General features: G+C 54.1%; 1 protein-coding gene across 3 annotated transcripts; it reads left to right on the top strand.

Annotated features, from left to right (window-relative positions):
- The first annotated feature begins 2,081 nt into the window (after positions 1 to 2,081).
- On the top strand, positions 2,082 to 17,892 carry LOC122380139 (probable nuclear hormone receptor HR38). 3 transcript variants are annotated; one of them, XM_043362987.1, is made up of 6 exons: positions 2,082 to 2,215; positions 11,837 to 11,922; positions 13,606 to 14,249; positions 14,825 to 15,520; positions 15,950 to 16,128; positions 16,684 to 17,892. In XM_043362987.1, exons 1-6 carry the CDS (start codon positions 2,122 to 2,124, stop codon positions 16,938 to 16,940), a joined length of 1,956 nt encoding a protein of 651 aa, XP_043218922.1. In that variant the 5' UTR covers positions 2,082 to 2,121; the 3' UTR covers positions 16,941 to 17,892. The 3 variants fall into 3 exon arrangements, with proteins under 3 accessions (XP_043218922.1, XP_043218924.1, XP_043218923.1); XM_043362989.1 differs by lacking the exon at positions 2,082 to 2,215 and adding an exon at positions 7,955 to 8,108; XM_043362988.1 differs by lacking the exon at positions 2,082 to 2,215 and adding an exon at positions 10,710 to 11,574.
- Positions 17,893 to 18,841: the final 949 nt, after the last annotated feature.

Raw genomic sequence — 18,841 nt, forward strand, 5'->3', positions numbered from 1 at the left:
CAAATATTGGAAAATAATCTATCAAATATCCTGCCCAAATCAAATCCAACCGGGGCTTCTTCAAGAGGTCGACTTAATTAAGTAAATCGACCTCTTGGTTCGATTACCGCGGAACCGTCTTAGGATGGCTGACAGTCATAGGCGGCGGAACGGGGGGGGGGGGCACCGGGGCACCGTGCCCCCTTTGATTTTGGCATTTTAACATTAGCCCTATGGGCGTTGCATGGAAAGAATGGAAAGAATGGGACCAAAAGTCGGCAGTGCCCCTCTTAATTGATGGTTTTCCGCCGCCACTGGTGACAGTTCACCTTCCTCGCCTACATCGTTGTTGCACCAACATATCCGTGATACAACCGGCCGCATTTAGCGCCTCTGAACGGGAAGCTGCAGCTGAACCTTGACCTGCCCTTCATGTCAGGTCGACGGGCTGAGGCCTCCCACTCTCGGCAGCTCGTTCCAGGAAGGTGCCGCCCTTCGGGACCCACCCGGCCGACCAGTCGGATGTGTAGAATGTGTCGGACGCACTTCCGACTGCACCCGGCCAGGTAATATGACATTTGAAATGGCGCTGCAATGCTATCATGAACAGCGCAGCGGGCTCTGCTAACTGGGACAGCCCCCGACGAGTGTCGTGTAGCTTTTAGTATCGTCTCTTGGTCACGTGACGCTATGAACTGCAGTAAATTGGCGCTGACGTTATGTTTTTTCATCGTTCCGTCTTTTGCATCCTCAGGAAAGTCAAATCCTTCTCCTCCACACCCCAACCCCTGCTCCGGGCTGGACGGGCAACTCTATCCCATGCGGGAAGCTCCCGTATAGGAGCATGCCCGTAGCCGGGTGCAGTGAGTGTTTTGAAGGCTGGGTGACCTGCCCACTTGGATGGACTCAACCACGACCTGGGGTGCCCGCCCAGACCAATGTCTCCTAATTCCTATCATCCTTCCGGCACTGAAATGGCCTCGTCAGACCGAAAGGGTCTAACCCAGCAAAACAAACAAACAAAAGTGATGCTTTAGCGTGACGCTATGTCGCAACATAACGTCCTGCTTGGTTGCGACATTGTGGCTTGAAACGCTATCTTGGTGACGTAATGTTGCGATATATCAAGTCGCCTTGGTACTGCTTTCCTTGGTTACGTTTACGCCTTGGTTACTACGTTTTGACGCGTGACTTGTAACATCCCCATGGCAACGTCACCTCTATCCTACTGACGTGCCGTTAGCCCCTCTACCCGCTATATCTCTCCCCGTAACTTCAACTCGACTGTGCATGTACTTTACCCCTCTTTCGACAACTTCTGCCGGTGTGGCGGCCACGGTCCAACTTCTCACCGACTCTCCAGTCTCCACCCACACGTCCAGCAACTTCGTGATGACGCTGACCCTGCTGCCGTGATCTACGGACCATGGCAGGAGCCCAGCAACTGGTGCCATGGGCTGGAGGGGAGGGACTACCGTGAGTAATTTGATGTGGTTCTTCGATCCTTGATTCCTGTTTGCGAAACAGAAAGCAGTGCTTTAATTTCGGAGCATACCTAATCAGCGAGGTCAAATCTAAATGTTGGCGGAAGAGCACACCGGTAGCAGAAGGGCACAGGAAGCGGCGCTCTGTCAGCTCCGAGCTGTGCCGGCGTCCAATCTTCTCACCTGCCGCTGACACCGGCTCGGCCGACTCGGAAGCCCGCGCCGCTTCCTTCCGAGCGGCGGCGGCGCCCATTTCCGGCGGCCTATAGCACGCTCCGTCGCCGTCGGCGCCGCCCGCCGCCCGGCCATCTCTTATGCAGGGCGCCGCTGCCTCTGCGAGACCCACGACGGCCCCGTCGTGGACGACGACCGACGGCGGCCCGTATCGATCCCCGAGTGACGTCATATCCACCTGGCCGAGTGTGACGTCATACCTTCCGGTGGCCGACCAGCTGGCGACGTCGCCGATTGGCGCTGCTGGTAGTGACGTCATAGCCGTTCTCCACTGGCATTGGCTGGTACATGTGACGTCACACTTGTATGACGTCACACACCTGGCTGCTCTTAAGCGGACGGGGCGGCGAGCGACGTCATACTTGGCATCTGGGTGGCGGGCGAGGTGCAGGCGGGGCCCGGCTAGCGCAGGAGGAGGGCGTACATGCGATGCCAGGGCGGTAGCTCGGCGGACTCCCCTCGGCCACCGTTCGCCAGGAGCAGCAGTGAGGCGTCCTCTGGCCACGAGGAGACTGCAGGTACGCGCTGCCCCCCCCCTCCCCGCCGCGCCCCGCCCCGCCCCCGACGGCGGACGGCGCGGACCCAGTTCGTGTTTTGAAGCCACTTGCTAGCTGCTTACGACCGTCAAGCTATAACGGCAGCACGTACCTACTTGGCCGCGACTTGCAGCGACAGCACGTGCTAGGCCTGTTGTTTGACGTCATATGTCCGTGATGGTCCCGGTGCCGCGCCGTGAAGTGACCGTTCCAGTAGGGTCATTCAGCCGCTACCGATGGCATGGCATGCGATAGTTTCACTATTAACGTCTAATAACTTTAAAAGTGTCCAGACCCGTGTGAAAGTCGTTTGTCTTTTCTTTCCCGCACGGACCTTTTTGCTCGAATGCATGCTGCTCATAAAAAGTGCGAATAAGACGGATGAATGCATGGTCTTTCCGACATTCAAACTAATGGTTTTTACTTGAAGTGCCTTTTTACCTGATATTTGCCTTCTGTAACTCTTATAACATAACTGAGTTGTCATTCCGTTTTGCGCATATTTCAAGAGATCTTGCAAGCTTAGTTTGAACTTTGAGTGATAACCGATTACGTTATGTATGATCAAATAGCATGCCTGTTTAATTGTTTAAAAATTGGAGCTTATCGCACTTGAGTGATATCATCTGCTGAGTTTATTAAAATAACTGCCTCTTATAGCACCGTGTTTTTACATTCCACCTTAATTGGCCCAAAACGCTTAATTATTTTTAAATAATAACAATAACGTACCTAATTCATTCACTCGATATAATAGTGAGATAAGAAGGAGCGTCTTTAAAACAAATCTACTAGAACAGCCGTTTTCACGACGGGCTATCTGGCAAATGCACCTAATTTGACAAAATCTGCACCAAAACTCTTTTACAATAAGTATCATGAATCTTCGTATCATGAATTTATTTCAGTGTTATAATCGAAAATAATGTCTGATAATTTAAAAAATGAGGCACATAAGCACCTGTACAACTCAACTTTTAGGAAACACTGAGCCTAATTTGACCAAATATGCACACCATTTGCATCTAATCTGCACCAAATGTGTACGAGATAGTCGTGAAAACGGCTAATATCTAACTTTCAATAATTAGAAGTTAAAACATAGGAAAATAAAACGGCTAGCGAGTCAATTTATATGCGCATACCGCCGGGCCCGGCGTGTTCATCGTTTGATACGGTGCAATACATCTGAAATATCCCTGCCCGAGTCACTGAACTGTGCTCGGAGTGCACCCGGCTAGTGGCGCCATCTGAGTCCCCGGCATGGGCTGGAGAGGAGGCCCAACTGCCGAGACGGTGCACGGATTTACTGCAGAGACCGGGATACCATCTGTTGTAGAGTAAGCGCAGCGCAAGCCGGCAGGGTAGAGGAGATGAAAAAGATTATTTCGTCGCGTCGCTACGTGAAAGAATGCTTGTAATCGTAGCACCATAAAAAGGCAATAGTTGACGAGGATAAAAGATGTAGGACGTAGGCCCCGAGAAATACGAAAGTCGTGGAACTCTCACTCAAAATGTTTGATTATATGCTTGAGTAAATTTTAAAAGGCACTAGGGAAGGTAATCCTTTGGCAATCAGGTCAAGAGTAAATGAAACCTGTGTGATGCATATTGAGGGATTAATCCTACCGTTAACTTGGGAGCAATGTACCAAAATTGATCTGCTGGAACTAGCGATGCACCTTTTGCCTTAAATGAATTTGCTCTTAGTCGGTCATTTTATGACGTGGTGATCGTGACGGCCCTCAGCCGTCTGTCAGTCAGTCGTCTGTCGCTAATAGTTAATCGTCTCACTAATCGTCTGTCGGTCTGTCTATATTTCGGTTTATCTGCCGGTCTATCGGTCTATCACTATCAGTCTGTCGGTTTGTCGATTTGCTGGTCTGTCAGTCTGCCGGTCTCTCGGTCTGTCTGTTGGTCTGTCGGTCTGTCGGTCTGTCGGTCTGTAGGTCTACCAATCTGTCGAGCTGTCGTCAGTCCTCCATCCTCAGTCCTCTTGCGGTCTATCGGTCTTTCAGTCTGTCGGTTTGTCGGTCTGTCGAATTGCCGGTCTGTCAGTCTGTCTTTCTCTCGGTTTGTCAGTCTGCCACTCTGTCGGTCTGTCGGTCTCTCGGTCTCTCGGTCTGTCGGTTTATCTGTCTATCGGTCTGTTGGTGTGTGTGTCCGTCGACCGTCGGTCTGTCGGTCTGTCAGTCTGTCGGTCTGTCTGTCTGCCTGTCCGTCTGTCTGTCTGTCTGTCTGTCTGTCTGTCTGTCTGCCTGCCTGTCTGTCTGCCTGCCTGTCTGTCGGTCTGTCGGTCTGTCGGTCTGTCGGTCTGTCGGTCTGTCGGTCTGTCGGTCTCGCGGTCTGTCGGTCTGTCGATTGCCGATCTGTCAGTCTGTCAGTCTGTCGGCCTGTCGGTCTGTCGGTCTGACGGTGTGTGTCCCTCGGTCTGTCGTCATTCGTCACTCGTAAATTGTCTATCGCCAATCGTCTCTCATAAGTCGTCAGCCGTCAGTGGTAAGCCCACGGCCCACGCCCCGCTGGGAAGGGGGGGGGAGGGGGCGATTCTGCCCCATTGTCTACCTTCTTAACAGTCGTAAAAGGCGGGTAAAACGACAATTGAAAACTCTGAATTAATCGTCATTCTTCAGCCGTCCATCGTTAAAGCGGTCGCGCGGCAGATCGTCCCTCGCACATCCGCCTGTCTCTCGTCCTTCAATATCGGCCCGGGAGCCGGGCTGGCGCGAGCGGCCCGTAATAAAGCCTCGTTCACATCTCGACGAGACCAGTCCGGTGGAGCAGAAGCTTGACGTCCGGGATCGCCCGTGCGAAGGGGCTTGTTTCTCGTGCCCGTTCGAGCGCACGTTTAGAGAGGGGCAGATAAAAGATAGTGCGAGTCAGATGGGAAGAAAGGAAATGTTACTTTGGTCTGTAGTGGAATAATTTGATGAGAGACTATCGGTAGTTGTTGGTTTGTCTAGCCGTCGGACGAGCACTGTATTGCAGGATACCACAGATTCGGAGTTGCTTTGATTGGTAGTGACCGTCAATACAAATAACAGTGACTGTTCGTCACTTTCCGTTACGCATCATAACAAGCATCTAGGTATAACACGCTCACCGTTGCCTCGCTTCTACTCAAAATCGGTGGGCTTTCCACTCCGCCGTTCTTAGACTCGGACAGCGGTTGTTCGGAGCGTTTCCCATCACTGGCTCCGGCCCCGTCCTTGGCTTCTGAGCCGCTCCAATTCTTAACTCGTCTTTCACGTATGCACCACGTGTGCGGACGGATCAAATCACGCGAAAACCATCGAAAATGGGAGCGAATTTTCCCCATTTGGTGGCCGGCCTAGCGGGCCGGCGCGAGCATCGACCGTTTGTCGGTCAGCTGTTCGCTGCCGGTCGGTCGGCTTTAGTCGGAGTCGGCGCACCGACCATCGGCTTTAGGACGGTCACACACGCCAGCTGGCGTGACGGCTCTGCCGCAGTGTGTGACGTCAATGAACGACGTCACACCTGAGTTTGACGTCACCCGACGGCGCACCTCAGCCAAGTGTCGGCGGCGACGGCCCGGCGCATTGTTTCGGGCGTGTGTTTATGTATCGGCGGGCGGTGGCCGGACCACGGCTGGCGCGCCGCCGCCGTCTCAGCCGCTGCCGGCATGGCCCTCAGGGGTGGGGGCCTCAGAGGGCACCTACCTACCTGAGAGGGCCTCAACCATTCACTGGTAACGATAGCTGCGTGAGATATACACACTGATAATATACGAAATAGGAGTGAAAGTTCGACCCACGGACCATATTTTTTCCTCGAGTCACCGTTAAATGATAGTTTCTGCCTTTTCCAAATTGTATTACTATACGTCAATAGCGAACAACTATACTTTAAGGTGCGTGAAACGTTCAAACCATGCATTCATAGCGTACTCAATAATCATTTCTTCATCTGTGTACCCAAATGCAAAAACAAGTAAGGCTTGCTTATCTGACCAAGCCTGGTTGTACTAACTGCTTCAATGACCTCTGTGGCACATTTGCGTCTAGACAAAGTTTTAAACGTGAATATTCTTTTCTTAATAGCTAAGTCTTTATCAGAAGCGTGTTCTATTTGTATCATTAAAAATGCTCTGTTCGACCTTTTGGTATTATAAACAGCACATTCCAATAGGTAGGTAGCTATTGCTTTGCATGTCACCAATTTTGTTTAGCAATGCTTCGGCCCAGTGGTGCTGGCGGTTTGTTTTAGTGATTTGGATCTATTTATGAATTATATATAGCAATATTTTTTCTGCCTTTTAATAACACTCTAGGAACTTGCAATATTAGTAACAATGCACCGTACAAATTGCGCATCAACTGCGAATCGCAAATATGAAATACTTCTTTGCAGAATCATGTCCTGTGCAGTTTGTTATGCACTTTCCTCTATCAACCGCTTCTATTTCTATTCCTGACTGCTAATTACTAATTTTGCCTACAAGAAGGCCTCGGCGCGCCGTTAGTTTTACGTTCCGCGCTCCCCTCCATTTTCCCTTCTGCGAGGAACAATTACAGTCCAGACTCGGCGACCTTCCTCGGTGCTCGACTTCCCCCCGGTCTACCAGAGCCGCCCACAACAAATACCACCGCTCAGTCACTCCCGAGACCGTCTTCGGCGCATCAGGGGGTTCACACGAGATTAGACGGCGCTGCTCAGGCGGGAAATCCACCCACGGCGAGCCCCACGCGCTCGGACGGCCGTGTCCGGCGCGCTGCTGTCACAGCCTACCCCTTCGTCAGCCCTCGGGGCGGCGCGGTACCCGGCGTGACGCGCGCGGCAGGGCACACGCGGTGACGACACAAGAAGCTTCCTATAAACAGGCGACAATCGGCGCGCGGCGGTAGTTGCGCGCGACGCCAGCGGCAGTGAGGAGGCAAGATGTGCTGTCTCTCGCCCAGTGACGACTTGGAGTCGCTTCTGTTCGAGCTGAACCGACTCGGTACTGAGCTGGAAACTATGGCCTGCGACTCGGAACCTGACTCAGACTCAGAACTCGGTACGTTGGGCTCACGCCGGGGAGATTTGACGATAGGCGGTGATCAGAGATATCGGCTGGGTAATGGTCTGACGGTGCGGTGTATGACCGGCGATGGGTGACACGGCGCGGCGGTCAAAGTTCTGGAGTCGGTCACCTGCGCACCTCGGTCACCTGACCTGGCGGGGTCAGCTGCAGCGGCGTCGATGACGTCATCACCTTGGGCCTAAAGTTGTGCTTCGGCATCTTGGCACCACTCACAGCGACTCCTGCCAATCCTGAGTCCGGTGTTCGCCAACTGGCGTCGTGACCTGTCTGAGGCACCTGAGCTGACCCGCATCCGCACACACCGTCCGTCCGGCTCAGTGGTTCCAGCGGCCACTACCGGAGACATTTCCGACAGGACCCCTCGCATCTCTCTATCCCTACCCCCAGAGCAGGGGGCAGGTCTCCGTCCGGTCCCTCCGCCCCGGGCTCCTCCAGTGGCACACCCACCCCGCCGACGGGTCGACCCCCAGCCGCCCGCGGGCCTGGCAACAGGCCACCCGCACCGGCATCGATCCAAGGTGTGACGTCAAACTGTGACGTCAAACGCTTTGATGGCTCTCCTGGCGGGGCGGGCGTCAACTGTGACGTCACACTGCAGATGTGACGTCACACACGGCGGCGGCGGCGGAGGCGGGGCCAGCGCGCCGTCTTGGCTCGGCTCGTCTGGACGGTAGTCTGTTGCTTGTGCTCCTCCTGGCTGGTCGGGAGGTGGACGCGTGCAGGTCTGTCTCCGGTGGTCAGCAATCGGTGGAGACCGGGTCAGCGCTGGGTCACAGCCAGGTGACCGGGTAGGACAAGCCCGCGGGCACAGCCCTCGTCTGAGGGGTCCAGGTGAGATAAATTGGATAGGAAAGGGGTGGGAGGGGGTTCACCGTTCCGTGCTTCTATCCTCAGGATACTGAAATCCTTCTCCTCCACGCCGCAACCCCCACTCCGGGCTGGACAGGCACCTTTATCTCATGCGGGCTGCTCCCTTGGAGCGGCATCGCTGCTCCCGAGGGAGCGCACCCGGCCCCGTAGCCGGGTGCAGAGAGTGCTTGGGGGGCTGGTCGGCCTGTCCTGTCGGACGGGCTCAGCCCCGGCGACTCTCTAGGGTTTCTGCCCAGACCAATGTCTCCCCTAATTCCTACCATCCTTCCGGCCCTGAAATGGTCTCGTCAGACCGAAAGGGCCTACCCCCCCAAAAAAAAGGAGGGGGATAGTGCGTGCGCTGCGTTTGGGGAAGGGGAGTCTGACCGTTCTGTTCGTCTGGAAGACAGACTTTGGCTTAGTCGTGTAATAATTACTTGTTTGAAGAAGCTACAAAGTGCTAATGGATACTGCTCACATTTAATTCACATCGCTGAAATTAGAGGACACGGTAGTCGGTACTGGTATTGAACTCGCGGTTTGAAAAGTGAACTTCCGCAAAAGAAATTTTGACTTGTTTCGTATTCTTCAAAACGATCTAAGCCATCAAGTAGGGTGGTGATTGATAAATGATAAAAAAACAATTCATTGCTCAAACAAGTAGAAGTATTCACTATTCAGTGGCTAAAATCTTTTCAGTTTTACCTTGTATCCGTTTCGAAAACTCGTGAGATTTCAAACTGTTTATAAAGAAACGTCAATCGTTGACTTAAAACTTAATTTTGTAAATAAAAAGCAGCGCACGTCTTTTTACAACTGCACCCGTCTATGACCCGAGCCGTCTTGGATACAACCATGGGTTCAATCCTGAATCGCCAATGAGGCATGCAAGTCACGATAGTATTCCCGATGGGGGTGATAGACGTCTAGGTGCATACCGCAAGCGCCGGCATGACGGCGTTTCCTAATGTCCTAGTCCTGGCGGCTATTTTTAGACCGTCTGCAGCTGAATCTGCATTCTGCATCAACATCAGTTACTATAAACAGACCCGCGCGGTCAGAGTCCCGAGCGGATGGTCAAGGCTGACCGGCGACGGTTCATGGCTGTTGGGTGCGCTCCCCGGCCCGGCGCCGGGAGTGTCACCGGCTCGACGGGGCCGCGTCCAGCGGACCGGGTCATTAGACGTCAGACCACGTCACTCATTAGCCTGACCGGCCGCAGTTGTTCGCCGCGTTACCGCGATATTTGTTATTGCGGGGGAGGGCGGTAGTTTAGGATATACACGGCTGAGTGGGGACAGGCCAGGGGAGGAGTACGGGGAGGGATGCTTCTGATGGAGCGGGGTGAGAGAGGGTATGGCTGGGACAAATTACTCTCTGTCTGATGGATGGTGTCGGCAGGGAAGGCGGAAGTGGACCTGATGTGCCATATGATCAATGGCTACTTGCTCGAGTGAGTCTTCATTAGCGGCCATAGTTCATATTACAAGTTGTTGATAAATTTATTATTGCAATCTATGGAATGGCGCCTGGCGAGATAAATTCTAATCGCTCTGACCATCGTTAGTCCCATCATTATTTCGTATAGATTGCTTTGCTATTAATGGAATTTGCATATTTGGTTCGTTGAAATACTATGAGAGGGCTTGCTCATTAAAATCTGGCTTTGATCGATAAAAGTTTACAACCGTTCCCACTTTGACCATAAGTCACTGATCGCTGGAAGATTCGTGCAAGCTTTCTTTACCGTGTGTAACGGGAACAAAGGACGGCAGGTATTTCATAGATAGCTGTCGCAAAGATAGTTTATTACATTGCAATATAGGTAACGCAGATTTATTCACATCTCCATCGTGAATTGGCACAGACTCAGCACGCTCACTCACTTCTCGTTCATTCTCATTAGCCTCAATCAGAGAGCCTCGGGGCCACCTCCATTACCGTATGAAGAGCACTTCAGTGTCCTTAAAATGTCACCTTTTCCCAGCGGTGGCGGACTCACTCGAACGGGCCACCAGTCAGAGGCTCGGCCGGGCTCTGCCCCAGCCTGGTCATTAACCTGGAGCCCCCACCTGGCCGGCCGGGCTCGAACGGGTCTCCTGATCCCCACCTGCGGCCACGGGGGCGGCGGCGCACCTCATTGCAAGGCAGAGTGGGTCCCAGCGGCGGCGGCAGACCCGTACATCTCGATCCGGCCGCGGGTCACAAACACGTGCCGAGAGCGCGAAGCCAGCGCGCGCCGCTGCACTGCCCGGCATCGATCCTCGCCCCCGCCCCCCTCCGCACCCCCTCGGTCATGAGTTGGGCGAGCACGGGGACCGGAACCAGGTCATCGCGCCGGCGGACTCGGAACGGATCGATGCTGCCGACCGGTAGTGGCACCTCCGTCCGACAGCCGGTCGACCGCAGACGGCCGCCGCCGCCGCCGCCGCCGCCCAGCCGTCTTTATTGGGGCGACTGAGCGATGTCCAGTAAAAACTCAATAATGGGCCGGTGGGTGGATGTAGGCCCAGGAAGTTAGGCAATGATTTGATGCACGTGGCGGACGTAGTAAATGAGTAAAGTTTCCTGTCACATTCGGTTGTATAGTGCTTACTGACTTCATCTCGCGACTAAGCACAGTTATATTGTGTGACAATTGACAAAGCCCAGCGTGAGTCATATTTATGCAGTCGTTTACGTTTGTGTTGGCTCACGTGCACACCAAAGCGACCTGTTGCTCGCCCGCGTGGCGCCAGTCTGTCCACTCGTCATTCTGTGACCGTCACATCCCCACCGCCGTCCTATTCTCCCCGGCGCCGGTACCGTCAGAGCCAAGCCGAGCCGCCACGCGCCGCGGCGCGGCCACGAGGGGAGAGAGGCGCCACAAAGAGTGACAGACACCGGGCCGCCCACGGGGGCTGTCAGCCGTCCGCTCTGAATCACCTGTCCAACTGACAGCTCCCTGGTGACGGCGGCGGCGCCGGCGGGCTCCAGTCGTCACCCGGAGCCGCGGCCGTCACCACCGGAGTCCGTTCGACACTCTGCCGGCACTCCGTCCGACACTCCGTCCGACACTCTGCGAACACACGGTCCGACATCGCTCCTGCTGGGCACTCCGTCCCGTTCAGACGAGTTCCGTACGGGCCTCATCGGCTCGTAGCGCCGCCAACGCACCGCCCGTGGCGCCCCCTGCGTACCTGCGTTCCGACCGCCCGTCCAACCCAGCTCACCTGCATCGTAACACCTGAGCCCCATCACCCAACTCCTCGATCCTAACTCGCTCACATCTCATACCTCTCACCTAGCTCTCGGAAATCAAAGCAGCCGTGTGTCCGCCCGGCTCGCGGTGTCGTGATCGGAATTGGTGGCCTCAGTGTCCGGCGCCGCGCGCGCCCAGCTGCAACCATTGAGCAGTTCGCGTGTCAAGACGGCCTGATGACTGCCGGGCCTCTGAGCGCCTTCGCCCGTACGTATTTGGGTGCTTATGGGACCGCGAGCGGTGACCGATTCCTGAATTCAGGCGGTTAGGGTACGAATATGTGGTACGATGCCGGATTTCAGAACTTGTTTGGAGACGTTCGGAGATGTTTGGAATGTTGAACTCTCTGACACTGGAGACCGGTTGCGTCTTTCCCTGATCAGCCGGTTATGTGAAAGACGATGTTTGTGTTTGGCTCGGTTGTAGATTGGTCAGTGCAGCGCTAACGAACGGTATCTCTCTGTTACAGGACCGTCTGTTCAGTCTTCTGCCACGTCCCACTGGTCTTCGAGCACCAGTAGTCCGGCGCAAAGCATGCTCCTTCTCCAGCCACAGGTAAGAGAAAAGTGGAGAGAGGAGAGAGAGAGAGAGAGAGAGAGAGAGAGAGAGAGAGAGAGAGAGAGAGAGAGAGAGAGAGAGACCTGATTTCAATGTAAATGAGACCATTTCCTACTCTGACATTAAATCACTTCTCCTTTAAAGGGACCCTCCCACCTTAACATTATATTTGAGTTGAGATAGCCAAAATGGGGTCCCTGGCTCACAATTACCGGTTTCGACACTCACAACATCGATAAATGCCTTAAATCGGAAATATTGAATTTCAAAATTGCAGCATTTTGATTCAGAGGGGCTAATGCATAGGAATACCCCTCTGAATGTGTGACGTCATCGCAGATATCTAACGATTTTTAAATGTTTGACTAAAACGTTTTGTAGCACGCGGGGGTATATGCTGCTTTGCGCGCAACAAATGCCGCACTTTCAAATAAAGTCGCTAGGAACAGCGGAGATCCCAAAAAGTAAACAAAAGTAAAAGTCTAATATCTTAAAAACCGGTGAATATTTTTCGATGAAATTTGGTAGATATTCGTTTTTGCTCTTTCTGAACCGAGCGACATCACTTTCATGCCAATTCATTAACTTTTTTGAAGGTGGTAGGGTCCCTTTAAAGAAACCCGGAACGTTTTATTTCCTGGGTCACTGGCTCATTGTTTTTAGCTTTAAAGGGACAGTATCATCGAAAAAAAAATCAATGTATGGAGCTGATTTTTTTTTTACTAGCATTTCTTATTTTTCTGAATCAGAAAAACATAGTTTGAGGACCGAACTCGGTGAAAAATATTGCAACCACATTTCATTTTCATGATTCATTTTCATGAGCGAACCACCACTATACAAGCATGGCCGCCAGTTTGGAAGCATGCAAAATTACTACAGAACTGGCGCAGATAATACATTATTGACGCTACGCTTACGCGGTCGTTCTTCTGATTGAGTTGTCCTTAGGGAGAGGTAGCCTGAGGTATTGCCTATAAAAATATCACGTGACAATTGGAGGGAGTGACAATTGGACGTGACAATTGACTATGGGAGAAAATATCACGTGATAATCACGTGATAAACGTCATACATTGGAGGGAGATTGTGATTCAAGCTGGAGGAATTCCTTTGTTGAGCCGCTAGAATCCGAAGGAAACAGCGGAAATTGCCTACGACTATTTAATGAATTTAACGGTGATGAATAAGTGCAAAAAACGTTTTGGCTTTATAAAATTTGATGAAATGACCAGGGTAAAAGTTTTATTACTGGCGGTCAATTCAAAACGGCGCAAACATTTAAACAGTGAAGATAGTGAAGCACGATTCTGCACGATTCAAAGTGTGGTACACCTTTCGTACTTTGAGCGGCGATAGCGGGATAACGGTGTGGAGCTTCGAGGATCGGTCTTCAGTTCCCGGACCAGAAAGGTGGGGCCTATGCAATGTCAAATTTCATCAAAATGGTGATACTGTCCCTTTAACAACGCTGCCACTGATATGGAATGGATATTTGTCGCAGATTGTCCGTTCATTTGTCTGGAAATAGTTGCTAGCTTGCATCAGCAGCGGTGGCCTCTGGAAAAATGCCGCGGTCAACTCGGCCTCAATCTACGCCGGCATTAATGGATTGGTCATGTAGGAACTGGTTGCAGTTTGGCAGATTCCGCCTGTGACGCGAGCGTTGTTTGCGCGCAGGGGCACAACCAGCAGGGTTTCTCGGCTGTCCCGGACACGTACTCGTACGAGAGCGGCTGCTACTCGGCCGGCGGACAGCAGGACGAGTTCAAGCCGCTGATCGAGTGCAGCGCGGCCGCCGAGCCGGCCGAGACGTCCCTGGCCGACATCCTGCAGACGGAGATGTTCGCTTCGGCCGTGGACATGAAGCCGCAGCCGTTCTACAGCTCCCCGGCGGCCAGTCCGCCGGCGGCCGGGCCGGCGCGCGCCAGTCCGCCCGCCGCCGACCCCATGACACTGCCCAGCTTTGAGGAGACGTACGCGCCGCGGCCACGGCTCGAGCCGTACCCGTACCGCCCCGAGAAGCCCACACCCGAGTACGGCGCGGCGTACGGCGGCTACACGGCCGACTACAGCCAGCTGTACCAGCGCGGCGGAGCGTTCTCGGCGCCGGAGTCGTACGCCGCCCAGCCGCGCTACCCGACCGAGCTGTACTCGCCGTTCTCGGGCCACCCGCCGGCCGTACCGCCGCCGTACCCCGGCCACGCCGCGCCGTACCCGGGCGTGGACGGCGGACACTCGGCGGCCGCGGCAGCGGCGGCCGCGGCAGCAGTTGCCAAGTCGAGACGGTCCAGCCTGCCGCTCAGCCTCAGCCGACAGGACGGGTTAGTGTCTAAAAATACTGTTTCTAGCTGAAACGTAGAGTGTGCTCATTTCTTGGTAGAGATCATTGTTTGTAGGTTGTAGCATAGATAATAGCTCGAGGCTTAATCTTCTGTTGACTAGCAACACCAATTAAGTTTTTTGTTCCACCGCAAACTGACTGGATAGCTGTGTTCTACATACAATCGGCCCGTTTGAGAGGTTAATGCTGGTAACTGAAAACATACCACCGACAAATATTTGCACTTCCCGCCACATGACTGGGAACCTGAGTGGTGAGGGAACAATTCTATGCAAATTCCCAGACGGTGCTGTTTGCTCACGATCACAATCAAACTGTCGTGGTTTTTATGACGGAGCACATATGTTTCCGTTCGGTACAACGGTGGCTTGGCTGTTTCCGTTTTATGTTAAACGCGAAAACCTTCCAACGGTTCCGTATATTACTTCACAATACACATGGTTTACAAAATTTACAAGACACTTTTAATATTATATCACAACTTGATTCCGGTGCATTTCCGAATCGTGACTGCCGATCGATCAGCGTGAGACTGACGGTGACGTTTCTCCCCAGGCTGGATATGATGCGTATGAGGATCGGCGGCTCCTCGCCGGCCACTCCCAGCGCCACCTCCTCGCCCACGTCAGCCCGCGGCTCCCCGACCGACCAGAAGCCCAAGTCGCCCTCCCTGCTCTGCGCCGTCTGCGGCGACACCGCCGCCTGCCAGCACTACGGTGTGCGCACCTGCGAGGGCTGCAAGGGCTTCTTCAAGCGCACCGTCCAGAAGGGCGCCAAGTACGTGTGCAGCACCGGCAGCCAGAACTGCACGGTGGACAAGAGGCGGCGCAACCGGTGTCAGTTCTGCCGCTTCCAGAAATGTCTCCAGAACGGGATGGTGCGTGAGGTGGTGCGCACCGACTCGCTCAAGGGCCGCCGCGGCCGGCTGCCCAGCAAGCCCAAGTCGCCGCAGGAGCCGCCGCCATCGCCTCCCGTGTCGCTCATCACGGCGTTGGTGCGCGCTCACGTGGACACGTCTCCGGACGTGGCCAGCCACGACTTCTCTCAGCTGCGCGTGCCGGACGGCTCTCAGTCGCCCACCTCCGAGGCGGACAGCATCCAGCGCTTCTACAGCCTGGTGACGTCCTCGATCGACGTGATCCGCGGCTTCGCCGAGCGCATCCCCGGCTTCTCGGAGCTGTGCCGAGAGGACAAGGAGCTGCTGTTCCAGTCGGCGTCCCTGGAGCTGTTCGTCTTGCGGCTGGCCTACAGGTGAGCCCAACCGGCGACACCCGCAGAGCCGCCGTGCTCAGCGGATTTACTATTCCGATAGCAGTTTTTAGGATGGAGCATTTCTTTTTACTGTCGAGCAGTCCCACTGATATGACTAAAATGGCTAAAGTTCTGGATGCACCGCAGTGACAGGAATTTCCAGCAGCCGACAATCTTTATTGGTTTTAGTCATTCGATTATATTCGCAGCGCCGACGGGCTCCGCTTTTAGCAAAACAACGGATTAGCGACAAAATTAGCTTCTCATAGACAACACCTGCACCGACAGCTTGTTTGAATTATATGGCATCATAAACCCATCAAAATTTGGCATTCGTGGCATATCATTTCCGCCACCAGCAGCAAGCATACCAGTGCCAGATCGCGTCGGGGTCATCAGCCAGCTAACGCCCACGGTTCTCCTCTCCAGGTACAACCCGCAGGACGACAAGTTTGTGTTCGAGACCGGTCTGGTGCTGCACCGCCTGCAGTGCGAGAGAACCTTCCGCAACTGGCTGCAGCCCATCGTGGACTTTTCGGCCAGCCTCCGAGCCATGGAGCTGGACGTGTCGTCCTTCGCCTGCCTGGCCGCCCTCACACTCATCACTGGTGAGTTCGCTGACGTGAAGAAGGTGATCCGGGTGACGAAGGGCGACCTTTGATGACGTGGGTTAAGATAACGCTGACATGCATCGACGTCTGTTAAGTGGCTGCTTGAGCATTGCGCGGCTAATTGGAAGCTCGTGAGATGCGTTTGAGCCAATTTGACAACTGGTTCTCAGGAGAAGGATTGTGTGTGATATCATCGTAGATAGGAGCCACTAAAAAAGCCGTCTCCGACCTGCACCAGTCTTGCGGGGATAGATCGTGGTCAGCACAGACAGGATTACATGGCAGCCCTGATATCACACACTGTGCACACACTGTGGGAATTTACGACTTCCGATAAGTTTTCTGTCTCGTTGTAAACGGATAACGGGGAAAATACACCGAACCCGTATTGTAGCGCTGTGTCTTTATTTCAACGATGTAAACGATTGGATTTTCTGTCACACAAAACTACGTTTCTCTGAGCAGTTTTTCCGCATTGGTTGGACACAAGCGATGGATATTGGATATTGGTTGGATAGCTTTGAGCTAACAGTTTCGTTCCTTTCTCGGCAGACCGTCACGGCGTCAGAGAGCCGCAGAAGATCGAATCGATCCAGGGGCGCATCATCAACAGCCTGCGCGACCACATCACCTACGGGAGGGGCGTGAAGCGCTCCTCCACCTACATGCCGCAGGTGCTGGGCAAGCTGCCCGAGCTGCGGTCGCTCAGCCTGCAGGGCCTGCAGATCCTGTTCTACCTGAAGCTGCAGGACCTGGTGCCGGCACCTCCCCAGATCGAGAGTCTGTTCGCGCAGGGTCTGCCGTTCTAAAGGGCAGCCGGCGCACCCCACCGGCCGGTCAAATAATCAAAACGGCGAGGCAGTGCCGCCCACTGCCTCTCTCTTTCTCTGGCGCTCTGTCTCTCCTCTATCTCGCTCTCTTCCTATCTCTATCCGGCTGTCCTATGTGCGCTGGCTGGCGCAGCCGCAGCTGTGAGCGTGTGAGAGTCGCTGTGAGTCGGTGAGAAGTGGAACTGTGGCCGCAGGCCGGCCGGGACGCAATGCGCAGGACGCGAACTTATCGCGCGGGAATTTGTACGTATCGGCGACTGCCAGACAAGCAGGGAGGGCGGGTAAGAGCGCGAGAGTGGACGTTCAGCCTTGACTAGTGTACCTGTTCGCTGTGAGAGGAGCGCCTATCGGGACGCCTACGGCTATCCCGCTGCCTTTCTCTTTACATGTACATATCGGTGTCACGCTTTTTGTGTTACTGGCTCAATATGGTTTGAAATCTCGATTGGTGTTTGTGTCTGTGTGTAATCCGTTGCCGCTGGTACGCAATAAGTTTCGGTTGGCGCTGGGCCGGCTTCATTGGCGCTGCGCGCGCCCTCGCGGAGCGCGCGGTGCAGTTGTATGTTCCTCGTTTTCGGTCCGTGCTGCGCGTGCCTGCGCAGTCGTTCTTGGTGTGTCGCCGGTCCGAGGGCCACTCGAGCCTTCCGTGTCCACATATCTAGGTGTCATGGCGGCGGTCGGAGCGAGCGAGCGAGCAGGTGGGTGCCGCTGCTCTGCCGCGCTGCCTTCCTCGCTGCCCGCTTGTCGAGCGTCTCGCCAGTATACATCCCGCTGCGCCGGGACCGGCCGCCGGTCCGCCGGCCCGCGCGCCCCCGCGGCCACCTCGGCCCGCTGCTGCCGACCCGACCCGGTCCAGCCCAGCCGCTGCACCACTCATACGTTGTTGACCCACTACATATATATTGTTAACAATAAATCTCAACACGTTGTATACGGCTGTCTATTGAGCTGGCGACAGAAATCGCCATTGGATCCTGCGACCCGGATGAAACAATAGTGGTAATGACGATGCTGGCACCGCTAACAATTTTAAAAGCTTTAAGGTCAAACATCTTAAAATACATTAGGTATAGGAAATGTACCCATCAGAAAAAAAACTCATAAAAAAACATTTAGAATAGTTGTGTTCTGACAAAACTCGAGAGAATATAAATACGGTACTATTTCGAGTTTCGACAAACTTGCAACATGAACACCGTAATCTTTTAAACACCCAGTAAGACGTAGTGATTCATTCTACAGGCTGACTGGGGCAGCCTGGATTTAAAAACCCCGGGCAGTGCTCATAGCCTCGACTAGCCGGGACTCGGGGGCTAAATTAAAAGAGGCTGTCGAATCTTAGATCTATGTACATCACGAAATGTAACGCGAGGCGAGCGCGTGTCATTCACATCCAAATTCCATCGAATGTCGGCGAAAACGGCAACTAAAAATGAGCACTTATATGAGCACTGACCAGGGCAGGGCTGCGGAGTCGGAGTCGGAGTCGGAGTCGGAGTCGGTCGGAGTCGACAGTTGTGACCGGAGTCGGAGTCGGAGTCGGAGTCGATTTTAGAAACCCGAGCCGGAGTCGGAGTCGGAGTCACCGAAAATCTGTCGACTCCGCAGCCCTGCTAGGTCTGCGGAGTCGGAGTCGGGAGTTGGAGTCGGTTGGAGTCGACAATTCTGCCCGGAGTCGGAGTCGGAGTCGGAGCTGGTTGTTGAAAGCCGGAGTCGGAGTCGGAGTCGGAGTCGCCGAAAATCCATCGACTCCGCAGCCCTGGACCAGGGTATTAAAATCCAGGCCACCCCAGTCAGCCTATATGAATTTAACCCGCGCGGGGCTGGGGGGGGGGTAAATTTTACCCCCCCTCGCGAATTTTTGCAATATCTCAAAAACG

This window comes from Amphibalanus amphitrite, unplaced genomic scaffold (genome assembly GCF_019059575.1).
Source record: "Amphibalanus amphitrite isolate SeventyFive unplaced genomic scaffold, NRLGWU_Aamphi_draft 000092F_arrow, whole genome shotgun sequence".
Lineage (NCBI taxonomy): Eukaryota > Metazoa > Arthropoda > Thecostraca > Balanomorpha > Balanidae > Amphibalanus > Amphibalanus amphitrite.

Excerpts from the sequence above, each read along its gene's own strand:
- LOC122380139 (XM_043362987.1), top strand. The coding sequence starts at position 2,122 with ATGCGATGCCAGGGCGGTAGCTCGGCGGACTCCCCTCGGCCACCGTTC. Across the intron at positions 2,216-11,836 it reads TGGCCACGAGGAGACTGCAG|GACCGTCTGTTCAGTCTTCT; the intron begins GTACGCGCTGCC and ends TCTCTGTTACAG. Across the intron at positions 11,923-13,605 it reads TGCTCCTTCTCCAGCCACAG|GGGCACAACCAGCAGGGTTT; the intron begins GTAAGAGAAAAG and ends GTTTGCGCGCAG.